The sequence below is a fragment of the Lates calcarifer genome, linkage group LG16_LG22 (assembly GCF_001640805.2).
Source record: "Lates calcarifer isolate ASB-BC8 linkage group LG16_LG22, TLL_Latcal_v3, whole genome shotgun sequence".
Taxonomy (NCBI): domain Eukaryota; kingdom Metazoa; phylum Chordata; class Actinopteri; family Centropomidae; genus Lates; species Lates calcarifer.
Genome location: NC_066848.1, coordinates 1,601,840 through 1,626,713, shown reverse-complemented (window position 1 = coordinate 1,626,713; position 24,874 = coordinate 1,601,840). Strand labels below are relative to the sequence as shown.

General features: G+C 44.2%; 3 protein-coding genes across 10 annotated transcripts in view; 2 read left to right on the top strand and 1 right to left on the bottom strand.

Moving 5' to 3' along the window:
- The first annotated feature begins 144 nt into the window (after positions 1-144).
- ikzf1 (IKAROS family zinc finger 1 (Ikaros)) lies at positions 145-16,985 on the top strand. 6 transcript variants are annotated; one of them, XM_018681025.2, is made up of 8 exons: positions 149-839; positions 4,830-4,883; positions 5,060-5,176; positions 11,025-11,294; positions 12,728-12,895; positions 14,265-14,390; positions 14,813-14,944; positions 15,396-16,985. In XM_018681025.2, the coding sequence occupies exons 1-8, from the start codon at positions 503-505 to the stop codon at positions 16,103-16,105; spliced, it is 1,914 nt and encodes a 637-aa protein (XP_018536541.1). In that variant the 5' UTR covers positions 149-502; the 3' UTR covers positions 16,106-16,985. The 6 variants fall into 6 exon arrangements, with proteins under 6 accessions (XP_018536546.1, XP_018536541.1, XP_018536540.1 ...); XM_018681024.2 differs by having other exon boundaries at positions 154-839; positions 14,810-14,944; XM_018681027.2 differs by lacking the exon at positions 14,813-14,944 and having other exon boundaries at positions 157-839.
- Positions 16,986-19,810: 2,825 nt separating this feature from the next.
- The window catches only part of fignl1 (fidgetin-like 1), a 13,774-nt gene continuing 8,710 nt past the window's right edge, over positions 19,811-24,874 (bottom strand). Inside the window, exons 1-2 of one of the 3 annotated variants that reach the window (XM_018681040.2) lie at positions 23,069-23,159; positions 19,811-22,119 (exon numbers count right to left, since the gene is read on the bottom strand). In XM_018681040.2, coding sequence (XP_018536556.1) covers positions 20,228-22,102 — 1,875 coding nt within the window. In that variant the 5' untranslated portion in view covers positions 22,103-22,119; positions 23,069-23,159 and the 3' untranslated portion in view covers positions 19,811-20,227. Of the gene's footprint in view, positions 22,120-22,537; positions 22,933-23,068; positions 23,160-24,874 lie in introns of those variants that run through there. The other 2 variants (XM_018681033.2, XM_051076568.1) reach the window with 2 other exon arrangements.
- Positions 23,412-24,874, top strand: part of ttl (tubulin tyrosine ligase) — an 8,162-nt gene continuing 6,699 nt past the window's right edge. Inside the window, exons 1-3 of the mRNA XM_018681046.2 lie at positions 23,412-24,187; positions 24,426-24,504; positions 24,621-24,853. Coding sequence (XP_018536562.1) covers positions 24,019-24,187; positions 24,426-24,504; positions 24,621-24,853 — 481 coding nt within the window. The 5' untranslated portion in view covers positions 23,412-24,018. The remainder of the gene's footprint in view (positions 24,188-24,425; positions 24,505-24,620; positions 24,854-24,874) is intronic.

Genomic DNA, 24,874 nt, shown 5'->3' with positions numbered 1-24,874 from the left:
GAATAAAATTGGAAAAGTAGGTATTAAACAGCTTGAACAGGTACTGCTGCTGCTGCTGCTGGTTTACTGATGTCAGGGCACCTGAAACTAAAATATCTCTGCGGGAGGCGGTGGCACAGAGTTTGGTTTGTTTAGAAAGAAAGAAAAAAAAAGAAAGACAGAGGGAAAACCACATTTCAAGAGAAAAAGACAAAATAAAGCACAGATGCAGGAGGATGCACTGAGTTAAAAACAATTTGCTCAGGGTTCAGGTGTGATCCAGAGTGTGGACACCTGGTGATGTGATGAGGTGGGACAGGAGGCTGCGACACTGCAGATTATTAAGAGAGAAAAAACCTCATTATGTGGGATAGAAAACAGTAGTGTTAATTTCATGGACTGCTTGAACAGGTGACAGAAGGGGAGCTGTCCAATATGCAAGTGAGAGTGAGGACCCCCGCCCTCCACCACCACCACCACCCTGCACCTCCAACACAGTGAGAATGAAATAAATAAACAATGAATGGTCCACTCTCCTCGCGCGCCTCATCCCATCTCATGCATGGCTGCCAGTAATGGTCTACTGGGTGTCAGCTTTTATTGGCACGGCACAAAGCAAGTGCCAAGGGCTCGGTGGCTCGACTCCCCACTGCCGCAGACTCGGCCCGTGGATAAAAGCGAGCAAAATGCCTCAGCCGAGCTCAGAGACATAGTCATGTTGGGCTGGAACGAGGAAGTGCAGTGGAGAGGGGAGGGACTCAGGGCGCAGCTCCATGGGGCCGCCGCGGCGCTGCGACCTTCTGCACATGGAGCCGGGGAGAGTTGGAAGAACTTCATACTGCAAACTCAAGGAATAGCAGGTAAAGTGACCTCCACCGCGCTTTTTCAGCTCCGCACTCCGCTCTCACACTCGCTCGGGATCTCTAAACTCTGTTAGTTTGTTGAGGAGGTTTTGTTTTTTAGGAGACATTTTGCACCTGACTGGAAAAAGAGACACACACCAGCTCTCCTTGAAGAGTTTCGGTGCAGGTGCGCCGCAGCATCAGATCCCGTTTGCTGCGCGTAAATTCTCCGCTGGTGCGGGACATTATCAAACCTCACAACTTTTTAGAATTAAATACTTTAATTCACACGTAATCTGCCGCTTTATTTCTGCCGTTACAGGCGGTATTTTCAGGGGAAACAGAGGAATGTTCCCCATTTTCCATGTGTCTTCTTCTTTTGGGAACATATGGATAAATTATTTCACATCGACTTATATTTATACAAAAATACTGATTTATTTTCTAACACCTCCTCCTAATTATCTGCGTCTTTTCTTATATTTTGAACCTGTTTAACACATTTTTACCTCCTGTTCTGGCACCTGTTGCAACAGATGTGCGCACACACAAACTTCAGATGTTCCCTCTGCGTCTGGACTTTATTCAATATTTTAAAACATTTTTTTTTTACAGGAATAAAACTTTTAATTATGATTGAAAAATGTGTCGAGGGTCAAAAAACTAAACCGAATGTGAAAACACTTTACGCTGCTTAAACAGGAAATCAGTCCGCACCGACTAACGCTGCATCTAACACCTCAAATAAATTAATAATCGATAAATCTGATCATTTCCCATACCGTTAAAGCTTTGTATTCACATGTTCGACCCACAGTCTCTGTTGTTAAACGTCTGTGTGTGTGTGAAGGGAAGAAGAAAGAAAAGAGAAGAAAAAAAGGCGCACACATGTAGGCAGGACTGATGAAAGTTTTTACACTGCTGACACTGAGGTGGAAAGTTGTTCATCAACGCCCAGACGAGAAAAACTGAGAGATTCACTGTCAAACTGTGGAGGAAATTATCTGTTTTAACGCGCTGCATAACCTTAACATGCTGCCTGTGGAGGTTAGGCTGCTGTAGGAAATATTTCAGGTTTAAATGTGAAAAAATTCAGATTAAATTCAGCTTTTTTAAATTGTAAAACTGTGAGGCAGCATCTTCATTTCATCTCATCTGTATTTTTTAGCATTTAAAGCTCAACTTTAAGTAAAACAATGTGTGTTTGATGAGTTTTAAACACGTCAGAGGAGTGTGTTCCCTCAGTAAAATCAGATTTAAACGCAAACACTCGACAGAAACCGACACTCGGCTCAGAGTCACAGAGAAATACGTTTGATTTCAGATGTCAAAACTTCAGTACCTGCACAAATGGGACTTTTTCACAGAGCCAAGTTGGAAAGAGAAGTGTTGAAAGTGCTGCAAAATCTGTCTGCAGATACATTATCTTTCTTGTCAGTAGAAACAGAAGTAGGAGGGAGGAGGGTGGTGGTGGTGGAGGGGTTTGCAGAGGAAGACAGACAGTTATTAAAATGATTGTACTGTCTGAATAGCAGAGTAGTGAAGTGTGTCAGATGCAAATGAAGGAAACTTCTCTTCAAGCGCACCTCTATACTCTCCCCTCCACCCTCCCAGAACACATCCGCTAAACGCTATCTACCCACTTACACCCATACATTTCATGAATTACTGATGAGAATCTCCATGTGCATGTGAACAAAGGTGACCCGTGTTACCACACTGCTCATTCAGTGCCAGGACAAATCTAAATCTGCTTTTCCCTTAATAAGTTGATAAGACAAGAGAAGGAGCACCCACGGCCTCGTTACTTCTCATGAAACTCTAAATTATAGCTGATTAATTCTGATATTTTCATTAATCATCAGTGAGTCTAATGTGGAAACTTTTACTGGAGTCGATCTTTCTGTCTGTGCTGATGTATTTAGAAGCTTTAAGGTGTTTTACTGCAGCAGAAACATCTAAAAATATTTAAAACGCACCTCCTTGCTCTGAAATCACACTTTTATTTTGACATTTAACCACTAATCAACTCATTATTTATCAAATCCTGCCACAAAGTGTGAATATTATATTAATATTATCACAGTTTTTACAAACTGTTTTAAATAAACTTTATTTATTTGGAGCTAAAACACTGAAGGAATTTATTTTTTGTGTTTTTATTTGTTAATTTTAAGTGTGTGTTCACTGGTGTGGTCCTCAGTATCTGTTAACGGTTTCGTTGTTTCTCATCTCCACCCTGCTCCCTGGTGTAGCTTTTGCACCTCACCCCCCTCCCCCCTTTTCTCTCTCTCTACCACCAACACCATCCACCAAACACACACACACACACACCACACCACACACACACACACACAGGAGGAGGACCGAGAATTCTGTCAACCCACAACCCTCTTCCTGCCTCTCCTCACTTGACACACTCAGACCAAACTTTTCCAGTCCTCACCCTCAACCTCCCCCCCCTCCATCACGCACCCATCCTCTCTCTTTGTGTGTCACAAGCCTTTTCTGGCTTAAAAATTCCACCTGCCCCCAGTTTGTGCACCAACACAACCAGGACGTGAGGGGAGGGGGGTAAAAATCCTAAAGATCGAGGTGCGACTAAAACAAAAGGAGTTTTATTTAAAGGTGTAGAAATAGAATCACTTTCTCGCGTAAAACAGCTACTTCCTGATTCTTCTCCGTGCCCCTTACTTTCCACATGCCTACGCAAAAGTGGGTTGAATGTAGGAACTCTCTCTTTTTTTAATTTCAGTCGAAGCCCCCCCACCCACCCGCCAACACATCCGTGTTTCCCCTCGTGCCATCTGCCCAGAAAAAAAAAGGGCACCCGAGAATATACCGTATACCTCCCCCGACCTCCAAAACTCCAGATGCTGAAGAAGCTCGGTGCAGCAACACGCAACACCTCCCCGTGTTGAGCTCGACAAATCATCTGCACCAGTGACCTTTGCCCTCCCTCCCCTCCTCACACTTGCATCCTGGGCGTCTGCAGGCCGCCGAGCTCCTGACTTGACGTTGCGACAGAGCGAGCGCTTCCCACTATTTGTTCCAAATGTGTGGAGCCATCTGTCAGTAAAACAGGAAGGCCTAGGTTCCCCTTCTCCCCCTGGGCTCGTTTCGCTATTTTCGGGAGCTTCACTTCTCCCTGTGTGGCTGCTTGGACTGGGCAGCGGCCCCGTCGAGGGCTTCTTGAAGTGGCGGAGCTCGGAGGGGGGAGGCTGTCGGGCCCATCTGCTGCAGGCTTGAGGACCATCCATTATTAATGGGGCCACGAGCACTGGTGACTCCTCAGATATTCAGCCCTGGCCGGAGGATTGCTTCTGGACTCGGCTGCCTCGTCTTACTGGGAAAATTAATAAATAAAGAGAACTTCTCTGCTCTGTCCTTTGCCCTGCTTTTCTGTCTCTTTCCTGTTGCATTCACTCCTCTCGCCTCTTTTTCTTCTTCTTCTTCACTTTCTCCCCCCCCCCCCCGCCACCAAACGTCTTTGTTTCTGATTGCGGCTCTCCCCCTCGCGCTGCATCCGAGCTCAGGTCCGCGGGCTCAGCGATGCATGCTCAGTAAATTAGAGAGAACACGAGCGACGATCAGCTGGGCACGGCGAAACGCCCGCATCCTCGGTGACCCCGGGGCCAGTTAATTTTCTGCTTAATTTTGCGGCAAGTCAGTTTGCATTTTTGGATGATTACGTGGCAGGAAATTAACAATAAATAACAAATGTGGTCTGAAAGCTCATTCCCAAGCAAAGTCAACCCCCCCCTCCCAAACTCCTCCACCACCTCCACCCTCCATCAGCTGCTCTCTCCAAGCTCAGTCTCTCTGTCAAGACTTGTAATGAAAATGTCTGTAATTCTTTGTAATGTAATGTTGGAGGGATCTCGCCGAGGTGACGGAGTCGTGCCGAGACGCCGACCTTTTACTCCACTCTGGGTTTTTATAATGTTGTTTCCTCGGCCTGCGCTTGATTAAACTTACACAAATGCATCTCCGTCTGTCTCCCATTAGAGTACCTGCACCGCATGGAGACAGAGGAGGCCCAGGAAATGGCCCAGATGCCAGGTAAAACACCACCTACACTGCATGATTGAGTGCAGAGAAAGTAGACACAATAGCTGCACAAACACACTCCAGAGGAGGTAATTTCCTCCTGAATGAAACCCGTTTTGAGGGGGGTGAGTGATGGGTGTTTTGCCGGTGTGTCTCTGTGTTGTCCCCCACTTCCCTCCTCCCCCCAGGCAGGGACAGCCCACCCGCCAACGAAGCGTCCGAGGAGGCCGAGGAGCCCATGGCCGTCCCCGAGGACCTGTCAGCCAACTCCGCCCACCAGCAGAACAACAACAGAGGCGACAAAGGTACGACACCTCACGACAAAACGCACAAAACCCACAGTCAGTTCAGAAACAACACGTGTGCAAATTAGTCGCGAGTTTCATCCCATGAAGCAGCAATAAAACAAGTCCAAACCGCAGCAGCACCTTTTCCCCAAAGCATCCAAATCAGAGTAAAACGCTTACATGAAACTGATGTCAAAATCAAAAGCATAATATATATATTTATAAAGAAGGCATAAGATGTTTTTATAACTTAATCCTGTGCAACATCCAGCGGGAGAAATTTACAAATCCCTTGGAAAAATGAATTTAAAGCTGCAAAGAGACACATTTAGGTCATTGGCAGGAAAGGTGAAAAAAATAAAAAAAGAGGCTTTGATCCATTGCATGTCATTAATAAGCCGAATCTTAAGGAATAGCTAATGTGGCCTTGATTTGAGTTTGTGAACATCAAGCCAGGGAATATCATGGTGAAATAAGGATGGAGCGTGCGAGGCGTGGTGTATATTTATCTCCAGTTTTCTGACGTGGGTGGTCACTGAAGTCGAGTCAGTTTGACACGGCAGGAAGATGCATCAGACGCAACATATTCAGGAAAAATTAGCATTATTTGCTATTGTTTGCTCGTGAAATTTGTAGTTTTAAATGCATTAATACGTCCACACGAGAGGAAAATCGGATTAATTAATAAATAGGCTGTGAAAGATGTGAAATGTGCAGCTCAGGGTGACAAAAGGCAAGCGTGACAGCTCAAATTTGACCATCCTATCAGTGTTTTTCCACTTATCCAGATAACGGCGAAGATTAGCAGCAGCAGAGTCAAAAATAAAATATGAGAGGAAACTGAAATAGGATGTGTAAGAGTTTCCTAAGAACAACTTGCCATCAGACAGTTTCAACACTCCTGGAGATAAAGAGTTCAGGAACAGGGCCAAGATCAGTGCACCACATAGGTCACACACCTGCACACTCAAACACACACTTACTCACAAAATGCTCTCTGTTTGACTTTACAACTGTTGAGTTGTCATGCGGGAATCTGTGAACAACCTGTCTGAGTGATTATGCCGCGGTGAGGCGAGGCAGGCGGCGCGTTTTTTATTGACCAGCGTTTATCTGGATTAAAAAAATAAACAAGAAATGGCATTAGAAGATGATTTATATGTTATTATTTTATATTATTTGTAAAGCACAGCTGACTTTACTCTCTGTTCAATCCCTGCTCAGTAATCGCATGAGTGTCTGTCTATACAGGGACAGTAAAAACGAGCCCAAAGAGAGAAAGAAGGGAAGTGCAAGTATCTGGTACATCTATGCATCACTGCTTCTGTGATAAAAGCCCGAATGAGTTATAATTATCACCCAGGATCATGTGCTGCTCAGTTCTCTGTATCGAAAAAAAAAAAAAAAGGGCAAAAGAAGCAAAAAGGGGACTAAATGTGGGACATGGGACCTCAAAGTATCGAAAGCTTCAAAACCTCAAAACCCAGGTTGCTTCCTGTTGCAAATAAGTCTTCACAGCCTGGGATCGTCATTTCTGCTGCTGCTGTGCAAGTGTTGCAATCCAACACGTACTCGACTCCAAGCATAACGCAGGTTTATACGTCCAAATTAACACCCCAACCTCCCCGTTTTGTTGTGAGAATTTGCGTGGCCACGACTGGAATAAATAACCGTGGAGAGCGTGTTCGGTTCAGGTCACAACATCCCGGTTAAAAATGATTTCTCTTTCACTTTCAGTGATTCAGACAGAACCTTTTGCTATTTCAGAGACATGAGACTGAGAGGGAGACTGAGCTGTCTAGTTCCCGAAAACATGGAGGCGAGTTTTTTTTTTTTTTTTTTTGAATTAAAAAAAGTGTGAGGGGAAAAGCAGGCTGTTTTTGGTGTTCCTGCAAGTCGCGTTTAGTGTGTTGCTGGCGTGGTTTGACACATGTGGTTCCACTACCTTGCACACAGGGTTATTTTCAGGCAGTGAGAGCAGCACAAACTCAGTAACAGGAACCTCCAGCAGGCTCCCTGTGTGTTTCCACACTGCAGAACTAACACACTTGTTAACTTGCTTAGTATCTGCTATCGATCTCTGCCAATGCAGCTTGATTATTTCCTCTTTTTAAGCCCAGATATGCTTCTTTTCACTCATGCTATAGCTTTTAAAAACATACATTTGTCATGTCTTCACTACAGTATTTGTCATTGTTTTATTTTTCTCTGCTACAGCCTGTGTTACCCTCCCGTTACCCTCCCGGTTAGAACGATTTTATTGCGACCTGTTCTGTTTGTCTTACTACGTGATCTGACAGTTGCTTCCCAAAAAGGAGCAAATCAGGATGTGTGACCGTGACAAGCATGATATAAAGTAAAAAGCCTTCTTCCTACTCCCAATTTAGTCATAACTTCCCCATATCCATGAGAAGCGGGTGGCAGCCCAGAGTTCATGGTTCCCTTCTGTCTGCTTTGGCCAGCTGATAACCTGAGAGCCTCGCTGGTGTATTAGATGTTTCAGGAACTGACAACTGCAGATAAGCATAAAGGCTGTTTCAGTGCATTGTTCTAATCATTCCTTCTCCCTAAACCTGTGAGAATATAATCTGTGGTGTGCATCTGCTTTTGACTTTAAATTGTCCTTAAATTAAGTGTTTCCTGGATCAGTGGCTACAGTTCCATGTAATACCGAGACTGATTGATTTACATAATTTTACAACTCCCCATTGACATTGAAAAGTGTGTAAGTTTTCCAGAAAATTGTGGTGTTGTGGCTAAACCATGAATTAAATTAAATGGGTTGAAGTGGTGTAGCCACCTATTGAGTTTTGCTTTCGAGCTCTGTGATATGCAAAATAGAATGAACTTTATCACTTGCCCTAAAAAGAAAAAAAAAATCCCTCCGGTTTAATTTTTTCTGACACTTACATCACTATTAAAGTGCTTACGCCTGACTGCAAAACCTTGGTGGTTGAAGTGAGAAATTCATACGCATGTTTTGCAACGTGTGCAACGTAAAATCTACAAAAATGATGACTAGCTGCTCGGTGCAAGGGTAATTCTCTTTCACCTCTGCAAAGATAACGAGTAAGACGTGCACAACTTGACTTCACTTGACAAAATGTCTCAGAAAATGTAAATATGTCAGTGAGTCTCAATTAGGGGTATTTGTACCCCAGTGGAGTACTTCTAAACTTATTTAAAAATAAGTTAATGACATTTTGAACAGAAAAAAAATCATATGAGTCACCTGAACACTACTTGTTCAGAGTAGGTGTAAACTAGTTAAAGAGCAAGCAGAGAAGTTCAAACCATTAGCTAAAAATAACAGTTAAAGTCGCTGGCTAAAGCAATGGACAGATGCTTAAAATAGATAATGTCAGCTAACAGTAACAGATCAATAGTCAAAACAGATAATAATAGATAAACAGGTCATATAGTTAGCTGAAAGTAATAGGTACATGGCTAGAACAGATAACGTTAGCTGAAAGTGGTGAATAAATGGTTAAAATAGATAACGTCATCTGAAAGGGTTACAACATACAGCGTTAGCTAAACTTAATAACACATGATACACAGCTTGTATAGTTAGATGAAAATAGTGGATAAATTATTAAAATAGATACCGTACTGGGTAAATGGCCAGAACAAATAACGTTAGCTAAGAGTAGTGGATATATGGTTAAGCTATAACATTAGCTAAATGTAAGAGGTAAATAGCTAAGACAGATAATATTAGCTAAAAGTAATGAATAAGTGGTTAAATAAATAAAAGTAGTGGCTATACAGTTTGTGTAGTTAGCTAAAAGCAGTGGATCAATGATTAAAATATACAACGTTAGCTAAAAGTTAGCTAGAACAGATAACGTTAGCTAAAAGTAGTGGATATCTGGTTAAAATATATAACGTTAGCTTAATGTAAGAGGTAAATAGAACAGATAATATTAGCTAAAAATAAGGGATAAATTGTTAAAATAGAGAAAAGTTGTAGATAAATTATTAAAATAGATAATATTAGCTAAAAGTAATGGATAAATTGTTAAAATAGTAAGCTAAAAGTAAAGGATTAAGCTAATATAACAGACAAATAGTGAAGTATTTTCAAGTAATGGATAAATGGTTGAACTAAAGGTAAAGGACAGCCAGTTAAAGTGGATAGTTGAGGTCACTAAAATTAATGTAAAAAGGTTAAAATAAGGTGTAGGTGATATAGGTGAAGGGGCAGTAGAGCTCGTGTGACAAGGCTAGGGAGGCACAACGGCTAAAAATAGCTGCTAACCACTGTCTAAAGTTATACCTGTTAATGCTTATAAAGCCAGAAACCTCTTAAGTGAAACTAAAAGCACGGTGGTGGAAGAGTTTTGTGTTAATATAGAGTAGATTTCTGATTAGCTGTGGTGTAATTACATTTTGGATGTTCGGTAACTCATCGTCATTTGTTGCAGCATTTTGCTTTTACACAGGGAAGCTTTTCCTTCTCTTTGCGTGCGGAGCCTGTGTTCGGTCTTATCTTATCTGCTCTCCAAAATGACATGAGAGGTTGTCCAAAAACAGTTTCAACAGTCGAACAGATGAGGAGATCGTTGTGTGTAGACAGATGATCGGATTATGCGATCAAAAACATCCCATGATCCTTTGCCGTTGAGTTTCTCTCAGTGAGGAAAAAAAAGAACAAACAAACAAACAAAAAAAAACCCTGTTTCAGTTACAGGGTTGTTTTACAATTCCTTTCCCGAGCTTCCCTTTCTGTCACTTCTCCATAATTCTTGGTATTTCAGTTAGACAGGCCCTCTTTCTGAAGCTTCCCCTTTTCCATAGATTCCTATATTTCATGATTTCCACTTCTTCCTCTTCGGTTGTACAAACAAGAGGTAAGAGGCGTGGGGAAATCAGGCTGCCACCATGACATGCAAACCACAGTCTGGTAGTTGTGGGACTTGCAAGATCCGTCAGTTCTCTTAAACGTTTCTAAAGCTGTCTGGTGGGAAAAGAAGGAGTTTAACAGACGACACTTCCCCTTTCTGATCAGCTTGGGAACACCAGACACCATCGTTTACTTTCTGTCTGCTAAAAAGCTGGAAATGCCCAGAACTAGGACACAACGAGACCCCTGTGAGCGAACAAGATGGCTGCATGTGTCTTGTGTCTTTGTGTGTGTTCATCGCACGCTGTTGCTCTGATGCACACCGCTGTCGTCCCTAGTTTCGCACTGCTTCCTGTGTCTCTGTTTCCTGTTTATCTTGCTGTCATTTGTTTCACCCAAGAAAAAAAAAGTGTGATGGTGTGAGATGATCTGTGCGTTTCTTCATCTCATCACTCAAACATCCTCAAACTGCTCTCTCCACCTGTGTTGTTGTTATATCCTTATGAAATCTACTACTATACTACCACGCTGCTGCTGCTGCTGCTGCTTTGAAAGAAATAAGCGGTGCAGAGTTTGTACAGTTTAAACATGTAGGGTCGATCGTTATCTCGACGGCTGTTGACTGAATACACAAAAATGCCTCCTGAAATAGGAAGTTTTTGATGTTTTGATGCAGCATCCTGGTCATTACGAAGCCCCAGAAACAGATATAATAGCGCAGATGCAGGAAAGAGAGGTGTACTGAATTAATCCAAAATAAAGCCAGGCTGTGTTTTATCACAATAAAGCTGCAAATTAGTGTTAAAGTCGTGCAAAAGCAAAAATAATGAGCAAAAACTAAACAAAATAATAAGAGAAAGAAATATAACAAATTAAGGAGATTTACATTCACATGCTTTTTTTTTTAGTTTATTCTCATGTCACAGTATCAATATCACACTAACAAACTGCCCATCTTATTAGCATATAACATCATGCTCGTATTCTAAACCGTGGCCCCCCCTTGCCCTCTTTTTTCAGCCTGTAACATTAAAGTTGAGGCTCGCAGTGATGAGGAGAATGGGCTGGCCTGTGACATGAATGGCGTGGAGGAGGAGGAGTGTGCGGAAGACTTGCGCGTGATCGATGCCTCGGGGGCCAAGGTGAACGGCTCACAGCCGAGCCCCGAAGCCAAGGCCTTCTCCTCGGCCGGCGGTATCCGGCTGCCCAACGGGAAGCTCAAGTGCGATATCTGTGGGATAGTTTGCATTGGCCCCAATGTGTTGATGGTGCACAAGCGAAGCCACACTGGTAAGCCACCTGCAATACTTCTACCCCTTCCTTTGCACCCACTGTTCACTGTCAGTTTGAGACTTTAAATGGCGAAAATTAACATTTAACACAAGCAGCATCTGTGTGTTTAATCCTGTAGCTTTGTGTCTTCTTTGCCTGCACATAACAATTAGAAATAAGCTGTTCTTATGTTTTCAGACACCCTTATAACTCAGCTGTAGCCTGCATTCAGCTGCACACATGTACACCCCTCCTATCGTGCGTGAAATAGACTCTGAGCATCCCATTATTGTTCACCTAAATGACTCTGAATTACCACATGACAAGCAACAGTAACTGATCAAATTATGGTGCGATAAAGTAGAGTAGAGACGAACTTGGTCCTTAAAAAAAAATAAAAAATAAAAAAATAAAACAGGATATCTGCTGCAATTAAATGGAATCTCCGCTAGAGTGACAATTATCTGGCTATTAAAAGTTTTTCAAATTTCAAAATTGATATTCTATTGTAATGAAGCCAAACCAGTGGTGGGGAACATTTTTGAAAAAGGCACTTAACTGTCAAGCTTTAGAAACTAATGAAACTCAAAAAATGGAAGAAAGGAACACTAGACTAATGTAAATGCAGAAGAAAGTACAATAAAGGACATAATGAAGTGCCTCCTATTTAAATAGAAAATATTCTGTGGTGAGTCTTTGCTCCTGAAATGCATTTTTAATGAATTTCCTTTTTTATATATTTTTGCTGCTTCACTGGTGACTCTTATTTTATGGGGGGCCTTTGAAAAAAAAAAAAAAAACAGCCATATTAAAACGTCCTCACAGAATGCCACAACACTCGGAGAGGCTGGATATTGGTTTATTCCAGAGGCGCTGATCAGGAAGACTGGCTCTCAACACAAAGTGTTTCCTCCGCTTTATTCAAATGAGGCTGAATTTGCATTGTGATGTGCCGCTCTTATTTTAGAGACGAAGAAGAGTAAAAAATGAGATTTTCAGATCAAATTGACCTAGGCAATGGTGCATTACGGAACTGGCAGGCTGAGTCTGAAAGGCTCTTGTTCGATCAGAGCGCCAGAAGTCGGTGGGGTAGGAGGGTGGAGGGTGGAAGAGGGGGGTGTAGGCATGGAGAGATGGAGTGTCACTCTGCTGTGAAACCCTCCCACAGGCTGCTGGATCGCTCTCTGCCCCGGAGACGCTCCATCATCCGGCTTGTTCTGGCTGCTCGGGATGCTTGTAGAGCAGTGACCTCGCAGCAGCAGCAGACGACGCCGTTTGCTTTTCCAGCTCATAGAGCCCGTTGTTGTCGTCAGTGGAGGGATCAAACATGGCGAGATTAGGGAGAGCAGTGCAGTCAAGAAAAGCCTCCAGAGTCATGAAACGGGTGCAAGTCGTTCCTGTTTTCCTCCTCTTGTTCACCCTGTGTGTGTCTGTTGTGTTCTCGTCCTCAGGTGAACGTCCCTTCCAGTGCAGCCAGTGCGGCGCCTCCTTCACCCAGAAGGGCAACCTGCTGCGCCACATCAAGCTCCACTCGGGGGAGAAACCCTTCAAGTGTCACCTGTGCAGCTACGCCTGCCGCAGGAGGGACGCCCTCACCGGCCATTTACGCACCCACTCGGGTGAGTACGCAAAAAGGTCACCCTCCCTCCTCCTCCTCCCACCATCACCATCGCGCTGCAAACTTCTGCAGTCGTGGTAATTCTAGGAACGCTGAGTGGAAGCCTTTACAAAGAGCATACAGCGAGAGCTCGGGGCTATATAAGGGGAAGTTGACAGGGTGCAGATATGGTGTCACTTTTTTTTTTTTTTTTTTTTGCAAATGCTTTGCAGAAGTATGTGTTAATGAAATTTTTTGGGTGTAAACAGTCCACTTACAAAGCCCGCTCTGAGAAGAGTAACTGAAAAGTTAAAGGTTAAACTCAATATTTAAACTTAAATACACAGATTTTGCTGCATATTTTATCTCTCTGTGTGTATATGCACAAACTACTGAACTGAATTCATACGTTTTATTAAAATTAAAATACTATTACCCACCCAAACCAAAAGTCCGTCCCTCGATACTTTTGACTTCCCTCCCCTGTCTTTGGCGCTCCGCCCTGAACCCAGAGTTTCCTCCTATGTGATCTTTAAAAACAGGTCACAAAAGTACAGTTTCATTTTAAGGGGGGAAAAAAACAAAAAAAAGAAAAAAAAAGAAAAGATCAGTCATTTCCTCAACCATCTGGGTGCTGTAGTTTTTAACAGCTGTTACTCAAACAAGAGTGAATGGTGCGTTTGTCTGGGACTATTTTCAGCTGTGGATGAATACATACAGGAGATAATGTAGGTGGAATCGATTAAAAAGAAATTAAAGTGGCTTTTTAAATATTTTTTGAGAGATATTAAGTTGTGGAATAACTGTCACCTGAATTTCTTTTAGTTTTTTCAACTGTTAATTTATATTTCCTGTCTCTACAAGACCCTGAAAACAGTCAATCTCTCATTCATTCAATTGTTTAGTTGGCATAAAAGTAGTTAAATCTAAACTACACTGGGACTAGTTTATAAAATACCCACCAGAGATGAAAAATCCCCCTTGTGTTGCTTCCCAAAATTCCCCCAAAAAACACAGAGGAAGACATAACCTCAGTGCTTGTGTCATCCCAGGAAATATAAAAGTCTACTTGTGAAGTTTTTGCACTGGACTTCCCAAATATCGTCTGTGGGCGCAGTGTGGGGGCGGCTCTGTCGGGGCAACTCCTCGGGTCTCCTGTAGGTGGAGCTCTTTTCTTTGTCTGGTTAAATATCCAACTTCTGTTTGATTAAAACTGCTTTTAAATGAAAGACTGATGAGAGAAGATAAACCAGCAGCTATATGTTGAATCATGATTGTGCAACAAAACCAAACTGTATTTATTTAAATAATTATCACTTCAGTATCAGTCTCTGCAGAGAATAGTGCTCTACAGTGATGATAACATGATATATATATATTTTTTTCTGCAGTTGGAAAACCCCACAAGTGTGCTTACTGTGGAAGGAGCTACAAGCAGCGCAGCTCCCTGGAGGAGCACAAGGAGAGGTGTCACAACTACCTGCAGTGCATGGGGCTGCAGAACAGCATCTACACAGGTTGGTGTGCGCTCACACGCCCGCTTCGCCCAGATCTAATGACCTACTTTAACCCCCACCCACCCCACACCGAGCGCAGGACTCACAGTGTACCCTGCTGACAAAATGCTGCAGCTACTAAAACTGATGTCATTTTCATTCTAATGTAGAAGCTCTGTCTTCAAAATAACCGCAGAGCTAATTAAGTCGGCACAGAGTTCCTTATTTGTCCACATGTCCTCTGAATTAAATGAATGTGCAGTCCACACTTGACCTGTGAGCATGAACAAACACTGTTTTTACAGACCGAGCGCTTCACTTGTGTCAGAACAGTCCGCTCCGTGCTCTGTGTCTCCAGGCACTAGTTCATCGCTTTAATAAAACGGGACAAACTCAAACTACTTTGACTCTGAAATCTACTTCTCTGTCTTGCTTTCCAGTAGTAAAGGAAGAAAGCAACCAGAATGAGCAGAGGGAAGACTTAAGCCAGACGGGATCTGACAGAGCCTTGGTGCTAGACAGACTAGCTAATAATGTAGCTAAACGTAAGAGCACTATGCCACAGAAGTTTGTGGGTAAGGGCTGAAATCTGCTTCCTTTGTGTGAATATTATGTTGCTAAGAAGTTTAACTGCTGCACCTATGAGAGCTGCATAGGTGTGTTTTTGTGTTAACTACCTGAGCATTTTTCTTTGTTAACCTTGGCTCTGCAGAATGCATGCAGTGTAAACAGAGGAAAAGTCTTATTTTTGCAGTTCAGCCTGATCAGGAGTAATTTGTTTAATTGATTTGACTTTGTTTTTAATGTTTCCTGGATATTAGTTTTGCATTAAAATGATGTTAAGGGAGGAGATAAAATATTAAAAGGCAGAGGATCAGACTAGAAATACCAATAGGAGACCATGAGACCAGGAGAAACAATAACAAACTCAGCTAGAGAGGAGCTCAGTGATAGAGAAATCAGAGGATGTAGGTGAAAGTGTGTTGGTAAAGATTTACCTTCACATCGCTGCTCTGTCTCCCTCAGGCGACAAACGTCTGTCAGACCTCTCCTACGACGGAGGAGCAGGCGAGCTGATTCAGCCCCACGTCATCGACCAGGCCATCAACAGCGCCATCAGCTACCTGGGTGCCGAGTCTCTCCGGCCCCTGGTCCAGACCTCCCCGGCCTCCTCCTCCGACGTGGCCCTCGGCTCCATGTACCCCCTCCACAAGCAGGCGCAGGAGGGCCACGCGGGGTCGGGCCACGGCCTGTCCGCCAAAGACAGCGCGGCGGAGAACCTGCTGCTGCTCTCCAACTCCAAGTCCGCCTCCAGCGAGAAGGACGGCTCGCCCAGCCACAGCGGCCAGGACTCCACCGACACCGAGAGCAACAACGAGGAGCGTCCGGGCGGGGCGGCGCCGGGCCTCATCTACCTGACCAACCACATCACCTCCGGGGTGAGGAACGGCGTGCTCCCCCTGGTGAAGGAGGAGCAGCAGAGGCAGTACGAGGCCATCCGGGCCAGCATGGAGATGGCCTCTGAGGGCTTCAAGGTGGTGGCGGCGGACGGGGAGCAGGTGAGGGCGTACCGGTGCGAACACTGCCGCGTCCTCTTCCTGGACCACGTCATGTACACCATTCACATGGGCTGCCACGGCTTCAGAGACCCCTTCGAGTGCAACCTCTGTGGTCACCGGAGTCAAGACCGATACGAGTTCTCCTCTCACATAACACGAGGGGAGCATCGCTTCTGAACCCCCACACACACAGAACACACACTTTCACACAGACAAAGAGGTGTATATACGGAAAATAAGGCCACACACACACTCCCCTCATAGACACACACCTGAAACTAAACAGAAAAACAAAATGTAAAATACACTGTTAACGTCTGAAAGTTGTGTTTTTATACTAAAGTATGCATGTTTGTTGACCACAGATAAATGTATACAGTTATTAAAAATCCATTTATTTTCATTTCAAATACTGAAAAAAGAAAACCTAATTATTTCATGTCACATCGTCCGGTGAAGACGACACAGCTAAGCTGTGCCACTTCATACATACGTTTAAAAATCATTTATTTACAGTTGCCACGTGTATAAAATGTATAAACTTTTCTTTTAGAAAAACCAGGCAGCAACTTTTTTTTATTCTAGTTTTAAAATAGAAAAGATTTCCGACCTTTAATTTCCACATCTTTGTAGTGACGTGTCTGAAATGTCAGTAGAGGATTAAATGCAATCAGTAAAAACTTAACAATCAATGTAAATAACCTCACATTTCCCTGCAAAAGTCTCAACCTGTTCTTTTATTTGTAACAACCTACATATTATTTATATCACATTTACACTCCTGTTTATGTATTTATTATATTGATTGTCGTTCGTCTGTAGGGTTGTTTAAAAGAATAAAGTTGCATCTTTTTTTTGTTCAACTGTACTTAATGTATTTGAGGTGAAAACATGACTGCTGCTGGAAGCTTCTTTTTTTTTTAAATAAATGTTATCCTAGCCTTTTTTGTTTTTATACCTGATGGCTATGAATTGTTTGACAAAATGAAAGTCAGCCATTTGAAGGAGCTTTATGCTTGCAAAAATATCAATAAAGGATATTTTATATATGCACAAAGAGCGTTATGTTTTTGTCTGTGAGCAGAAATAAGAAGCAGCAGCTTCCACTTGATGGAAACTTTTACTGCATCGTTTTGACTTCTTAAGAAATATGGAGATCAGATTTCACACTCTCGAACCCTCTGAAATAATTAACTTTAGATGTCATTCAAGCCGCGGCTCAGTCCTGCCTGTCAAGGAAGAACCAGGAAAGAGTGAATGACTGGCATTTGTTTTTGTACAAAATATATATATATATATATATAAAAAGAAGATGCTGAGAGAAATTTACAGTTAGAGCAGAATAAATAAACAATTAGCACAGATGAGGCTGCAAAATGCTAAAATATGAATCTTTTCTTCATCGTTTTTTTTTGGATATAAAACTTAAGTTCCATCGTTTCCAGCTAAAAACATATTATTCTATGATTTACTAACGATGGCAAAGAGGCAGCACACACACAAAAGAGTGTGTATGAGAGTAAAGACCCTCCATGCCAACGTCCGCATGTGTCCAGGACCTGAAGAGTCCGGCTGGTCCTCTGAGGACTGACAGGATCAGCCACTGGAGCAGAAGGCCAGGCCCCCCCCCCAACAAACGTCGGGCCTCGGCTCGGCAGTGGTGTCGTCGTCGTGCGGCGACAGCCTCGTCCAGATGGCTGCTGTGTGATTTAGCAGAAACGGGAAGCAGCTGTGGCCAGCGCTGAGTCCCCCCACGCTTGACTGGGACCCAACGAGGGAGGGAGGGGGTCGAAGGGAGGGGGGAGGGCATTTGCATGAGAGGGATAATCTGGCCAAGCGACTCCAGCCCTGCCAGAATCCCAAATCTCACTTCCCCTTTCAGCCAGCTGACTGAAATAGTCCTTTAAGAATCAGACTCAACCAAATCCAACAAGAAGTCAGCGCTCAGGATTTCTCTTTCTCTTTACATGACTCTGTCCCATTTATCAACGGCCATATTTAAATATTCAATATCATCTTTGTGACTTTGGTGTCTCTACCAGCGTTTCTAAACATGTGGGGGTCATCTTGATTAACTGTTAAAGGCCCAAACATTTGACAAAAACACAAAGATTTGATAAAAGCAGAACTTTGTCTTTCCTCTTTTTCCTGCCCATAATGATCTCACAGCACCTCATATTTACAGTGGGACCCACAGATGTACTGTAAGGTAGTTTAGCTTTTTGTTTCACACTGATGCATCAACGGCCTAATAATAGACCTTTGTATTAAAGAGTAAGATCATTTTATTCAACAGAAACATCACTATATATATCACTACCAGACTCCATTGACAAAAACACTAATTTTACAGAGCAGAACACAGGAGCTGCTCTAATACCACTACTGCCATCTGTTAGTTAGTTTGTGTTATTGTGTGACTTTCAGTGGTGGAAGAAGTAATCAGATACTTTATATGAGTACAAGTATGACAAAACAACACAATTAAAACAACACAAGGTATTCCAGCAGCTCCTGTGTTCAGATTAGTAAAATTGCTATTTTTGTCAATGGAGTCTGGTATTGATATTTAGTGATGTTTCTGGTTGAACAAAATGGATCTTACTCTTTAATAAAAAGCTCTATCTCCTATCCAGAATGTTGTCAGACACTTTTACAAGTACTTTAGTGGATGTACTTTGATGTGGACAGTTGCCCATTGGATTACATTGCAGCAGCTGTTTGTGGTGGCCAGATTTTTGTCCTTATCGATCATTTACACCCAAAAAAAACATGGGAAAATAAGCTCAAGGTTCTTTAAGTGAAGGCTCTGAGTTCTTCTTCCACCTGATCTCTGGGAATAACACACAATATTTAACAAAGGTGACAAAAAACAGTCGATGTCCAGGTCACCCTGAGTCTCATATGATTTATTTGATAAAAATTTGAATAACGAGCCTATAAGCAGTGACTTTGTTTTTTGTTTTTTTTATGAATTCACTGAGAAATGTGTGTGTCTGTGACCACACAACCCCACATGTAACCACTGCTGCACAGCCACAGTCAAATTGAGCTACAAGCCTGCACCATATGGCACAGTTTTCAGTCCATACTCTACGGACTCTATGGATCCCGCCTGCACCAGAGGAATTCTGTGCATCTGTCCCGGTCCAGCTGCGGGTCGAGGGGGTGGTGGGTTGTTGTGCGACTACTTTCACTGCTGGCTAATTGAACAAACTTTCATCACAGTGGCCAACCACGACACGTCTGAAATATTTATCAGCGACTTGACAAAAAGATGAAAAATGAATGACAGTCTTTTTTCATGCTCTTCCAGATCTTCAAAAGATCATTTCATGAAATTTGCATGAGAATTTCATTTCATGTGTGCACAATCTATAATGGTCCTCTGCGGTAATAGGGGAGTGTGCGACCACTGAGGCTCGAAAAACGGCAACACAGTCAGAAATCTGTTGACCGCTCTGCGACAGAATAACCTGGACAGTCAAACATCAAACATGAACCCCCGTGGATCAGAGTCAGTATCAAACTGAAGGAGCTTGTTGTCTAACAAAAGGGATGTATTGCAGTAACAGATTTTCCTGTTGAGTCCACTGCTGTCTTAATCACTAACAGGAAAGGGAGGCAGGGCAAAAGTAAGGTTTTCCGGTTTCTTTAAAGCACAAGACCCAGGATATTCTCTCTTTGTGTGTGTGCGAGTGTGTGTGAGTGAGTTACCCAACTTCCACGGACATGATTGGCACATCCAGCCTCAGGAAGATTTCAGGACAAGACCTAAAACGTTAAGAGACAGAGAGAGACGTGTTAGAGTGATCACACCGCCCTCTGTGGATTAGATGGGAGCAGGAGCAAGTGTGGAAATAAAATCCGCTTTGAGACGAACAAACTCTGCTACATTTTATTAATTCAGAAAAAAGAGGATGTTGTAAACAAACTAAAGCAAAGACATGGGTGGGAGTGAATCTAACTTTATCCTAAAAGCACAAAACAACAACATTAGTATCTGAGCAAAACTTCTGAGAGTAATTTGAATGCATAATGTAAACTGCTGGGAACAATCTGCGGAGGAATTTCTCCACACAGAAACTGTCTTTCATTCTCTCGCCACAAATATTACTGTGAGTGAGGATAACTGTAAAAAGTTTATGGCTTTAATTTTCTATTTAATGCAGCTGAAGGCAGAAAACTATCACCGTCCACACCCTCCGTGTGCACAGCGGAAAATATTCAACATTTTTTCTCGGCTCAGTTTCCAAAATAACGTCCATAACTTTAACAGAGGGGGAGGAACTTCAGTTTTCAGCGGCCACATCCAAAAGTCTTATTCCACTCCATGTACAGGTCCAGGTCTTTAGACGAGACGCTGGGTCGGACAGTCCTCAGGGCCTCCAGGAAGTCGGCGTAGAGGATCGGTCGCACCTGCTCTGCGGTGATAGTGGCGATGTCGCTGAGGTGGATGCTGCGTACAGGACCCAGCGCTGCCTCTCGACACAGGTGAGTCATGTCTGCACCAGAGAAGCCCTCTGTGGCCGTTACCACGCTCTCCAGCTCCTCCTCTTTCAGCTGGTTCTTCTCTCGAGCCATGAGGTTCGTCACAATCTGCCGACGGGCGGCCGCTTCAGGCAGGGGGATGTACAACCTCTTCACCAGGCGTCGACGGGCTGCCTCGTCTAAATCCTGAGGCCGGTTGGTGGCGCCAACCACCAGGACGCGGTCCTCGGCGGATGTGGTGGCCCCGTCCAGCTGAACCAAGAACTCTGTTTTTATCCTGCGGGACGAGTCGTGCTCCCCGTCCGTCCGCTGGGACAACAGCGAGTCAATCTCGTCGATGAAGACGACGGCGGGCTGGTGGCAGCGGGCGATGGTGAACAGGGCTCGCACCATCTTTTCCCCTTCACCCACCCACTTGGAGGTGAGCGATGAAGCGCTGATGCTAAAAAACATGGCACCTGATTGACTAGCGATACATTTTCCTATCAGAGTCTTTCCAGTTCCTGGGGGTCCAAAGAGAAGGATGCCTTTGGGGGGACCGCGAAGGCCGGTAAAGATGTCAGGACGCAGCATGGGCCAAACCACAATCTCCTTTATGGTGGTCTTGGCGAACTCCAGTCCTGCTATGTCATCCCAGGCCACAGGAGGCCCGTGGTCCATGATCTCACTCATAATCAGCTCAATTATCTTTGGCTCAAAGTTCTTCAGACGCTCGTCCAGGATCTGAGGCTCCTGGTTAGAGTTACGGCTCGTCACAGCTTCCTCTTCCTCCTGACGTGGCAGAGGCGACACAAATTTAGAAAATGCGCCTCTGGGCCTGTGAGCACCCAGGGATTTTTTCACAGGCGCTTCCATCCCAGGGGTTGCGCCTCTCTGGGGCTGATGGGAATGTTTTTTCTGTTGGTCGACGATGAACTGCTCGCGAGCCGATTTGAAGGCGCCTCCAGGTCTTGGGTCAGTGGCTGCTTGACCTCCTCCGTCTGGGGTGTAAAAATTCTTCCGCTTAGATGGATTGGAGGTGGGGAAGGAGCAGGGCTGGTGATTTTGTGTGGCACCTGCAGGGCCAGGGTTCCCCTGTGGAGGGACTGACGAAGGGTGACTAAAGAGGGGCTGTGGTCGGGGTGGAGCTCGGGGGAATGGATTAGTTGAGATCCCCTCAGAGCCTCTTGGATTACTAGCACTGTTGTTAACCTCTGTTTTCGGCTGTGGTGGTCCTACAGCCTCTGACCTGACTCTGGTAAAGGGGACAGACAGGGAGCTGCCTCTGCTCTCTTGTCCCACAGATATGTTAACATCTGCTGGTGCCACAGGGGACCCTCCTCCCTTGGTCCCCGCCTGAATCATCCTCTGCACGCAGGGCAGCTCCAGCACACTCTCCACGGTCAGGGACGACTCCCATTTGTCGCTGTGGTTCCTCTGACTGCGGGCCAAATGCAGCGCGCTCTCTGCATAGTTGTTGAGCCCCGTGCGGGAGTCGTCCGAGTCCAGCACCGCGGCGTAGCGCTCCGAGTAGGTCCTGAGCAGGCTGGCCGCGCCGGCCTGAGAGAGCTGGGAGGTTGCCCATGCATACTGAATGGAGAGGATGTGGGCCCGGTAGGCATCGGCCGTCTGTTCAGGTGTACAGCTGCCAGATGAAATGTCAAAGGACCTCCTCTGCCATTCGTCCAGGTGTGCTCCACTCATGCCTGGCCTGCTCCAGCCTGGTGCAGGAGAGGGGACGAAGGTTATTAAAAATACATGACCTCAGTAAAAGCCAAGGCACACAGCACATCACCCCTGACCCCCCCACACACACACAGAAAAGTTATAGCTTAGAACACTACATTCTTGGAAGCTGTAGAGCTGTTTCCAGAAGATGAGTAATTCTCCCTATGACTAATAAAGTGAATATGAGGTGGAACATGGCGGATCCTTCTTCACCTACATGAAACTAGGCTACAAGTTAAATATCACATTTAGTGGATATGCAGCTGCACTGGGGGAAAAGCTGCTGCAGTGTCCTTTAACTTTGTATTATCATTAATTCTACCTAACCCGGCCTCAATTACATGTTGTGATAAACAGCGATAAACAAACACCCCGCACCACAAAACACTGAGGATGAGGGACGTCACTTACTATTAGTGATATCTTCTTAATTTCTTGATATTATAACAAAACTAAATCGGTGCTGCGCCACAAACACCGCTTTCACTGGTTGTTTATGTTGACAAAGTTGCAGCACTCCAACTCGCGGTTTTAGCTGTTCCCGCCACCTGCCTCTTCCTCATCAGTACGACTTCCTGTCACGTTCCAACTCGTTCTTCGAAAACCTAAAACGTAGTCTCTCCGCACCGCTTTCGCCAAATGTAGACACACGGACAAAACTGATCTAACTCCATCCTTATTTAAATGATAACTCTAGACTTAAGATAAAAAAGACAAGAAAAGTAAAGGACACAGAGAAAGCGACTAGCTTATTTGAACATATCGGAACGGGACCCATAACTTGTCACAACTAGGGAGTGTTCCATTTATCCCCCAGGGTCTCCCAGAAACCCTTCATGTCCGTTAATATGTTATTAAACCGCTTTATATCCGACGTAAAGTTTATTGATTATTTCTATTTAACTTAGAAAATTAAGTCGGAGTCTTGCCCGGAGTAAGCACCTCTCTCTTGGGTTTAAAACTTATTTTCAACACCGCTCCGGTCCTGGCTGCTGACTCGTAGTGAGGTCTTCGACGCCATCTTGTGGTAGCGACGCGCCAAACCACTGCAATGATTAAAAGGACGCTTGACGCGTTGCATTCCGGGGAATGTAGTGTGTACATTCTTGAAATTCAGTAGGAGACTAAATTTCGACATAAGTTCATTTTTAAAGTACGTGTACGTGCACGTAAACTGTATCAAAAGATGTGTTTATCTACTTTTGTTGTAAGTAAGAAGCGGTTAAATACCAACTACCCGTGATTTTAGCGTAAGGGAAACTACACTAACCATAACCGGGGAGGTTTGTGTTTGTGCCGTCAACAGTGGATGACAGCGGCCGCTGAGCTTCAAAGAATAAAGCACACGCCGCCTGTTGGAAAATAGGCTGCGTTTGTTATATTGTGTAGCCACATAGCTAGTTAGTTAACATCTCCTGTTATTTCCTTTTAAAGTATTTATCTTTAAAGAGGGATACCGGAAAAGTTTCCCCCGGGTAGCTGCCCTTAGCGGTCGCAGTCCGTTAGCTACAGCTAAACCGGAGACGGGATGTAAATTAATCCAGACGGGACCAGCCCCAGGAGCCGGTAGCAGCAGTCAGTCACACCCTTGTCTGGGGGACACTGAGGGGAACACTGTCTGCCGAACAACATGAGACTGCTATGTTATGCTCTTTTATGCAAGTACACGTTAGCCCGGAGCTGCTGAACTGGAGATCGGGAGCACCAGTGTGAGTTAACTGGGAAGTGTGGACTGGATATGACTGACTCATCATCATGGCACGAACAGAGGAGATAACCCTGAACCGTCTCTGTGCTGCAGTGCCAACCAGGCAGCCTCACAACTAGCTAGGACAGTTATCTACACATTCAGTCGTTTATTATTGTTACTATTTGTATTATTAAGTGGCATCATGAATGCCCTCATGTACACCTTTGTCACCCGTGACGACAACAGCACTGTTTATGCAGAAGTTTCCAAAATCCTCCTCTCCACTGGAAAATGGAAGAGGCTGAAAAGAGACAATCCCAGATTCAACTTAATGCTTGGTGAGCGGAACAGACTGCCCTTTGGACGTCTAGGTAAATTGAGTTTTCTCCCCCCTTATTTAATATGATGCTTACAGCAGACAAAAGAGTCTGTATGTGTGCTATATTTGGTGTCCACCCACTCAGGATGAGACAGCTGCTGTGACTGTGCAGGGACGCTAGCTCCAACGTCCTCTGGAAATACAGTGTCTTGTATTTTATTTACAGGCCCTAAGTGCACGCATCTGGGTATATGAAGAGATTTTAAAATGACCTCATTTGGACTTTACAGGTCATGAACCGGGGCTGGTGCAGCTGGTGAATTACTACAGAGGAGCAGACAAGCTCTGCAGAAAGGCGTCCTTGGTCAAGTGTGTGTCTAGCTTGTTAACAGAAAAATCTATACTTTTTACTAATGCACTTAAGTAAATTATTCAAACCGGAGGGGGGGTTACATTAGCTGACCATTTCCCTTCTCCACTGCTAGGCTAATAAAGACCAGCCCGGAGCTGTCCGACTCCTGCAACTGGTTCCCAGAATCCTACATCATCTATCCCACTAACCTCAACACCCCCGTTGCTCCAGCTACAAATGGCATTAGCCATCTAAAGAACAATCCCAAGACAGATGAGCGGGAAGTTTTCTTGGCCTCTTATCACTCTAAAAAGGAAAGTGGGGAGGGTACGGTGTGGATAGCCAAGTCCTCAGCTGGAGCTAAAGGTAAAGGTTTAAATCCAAGAT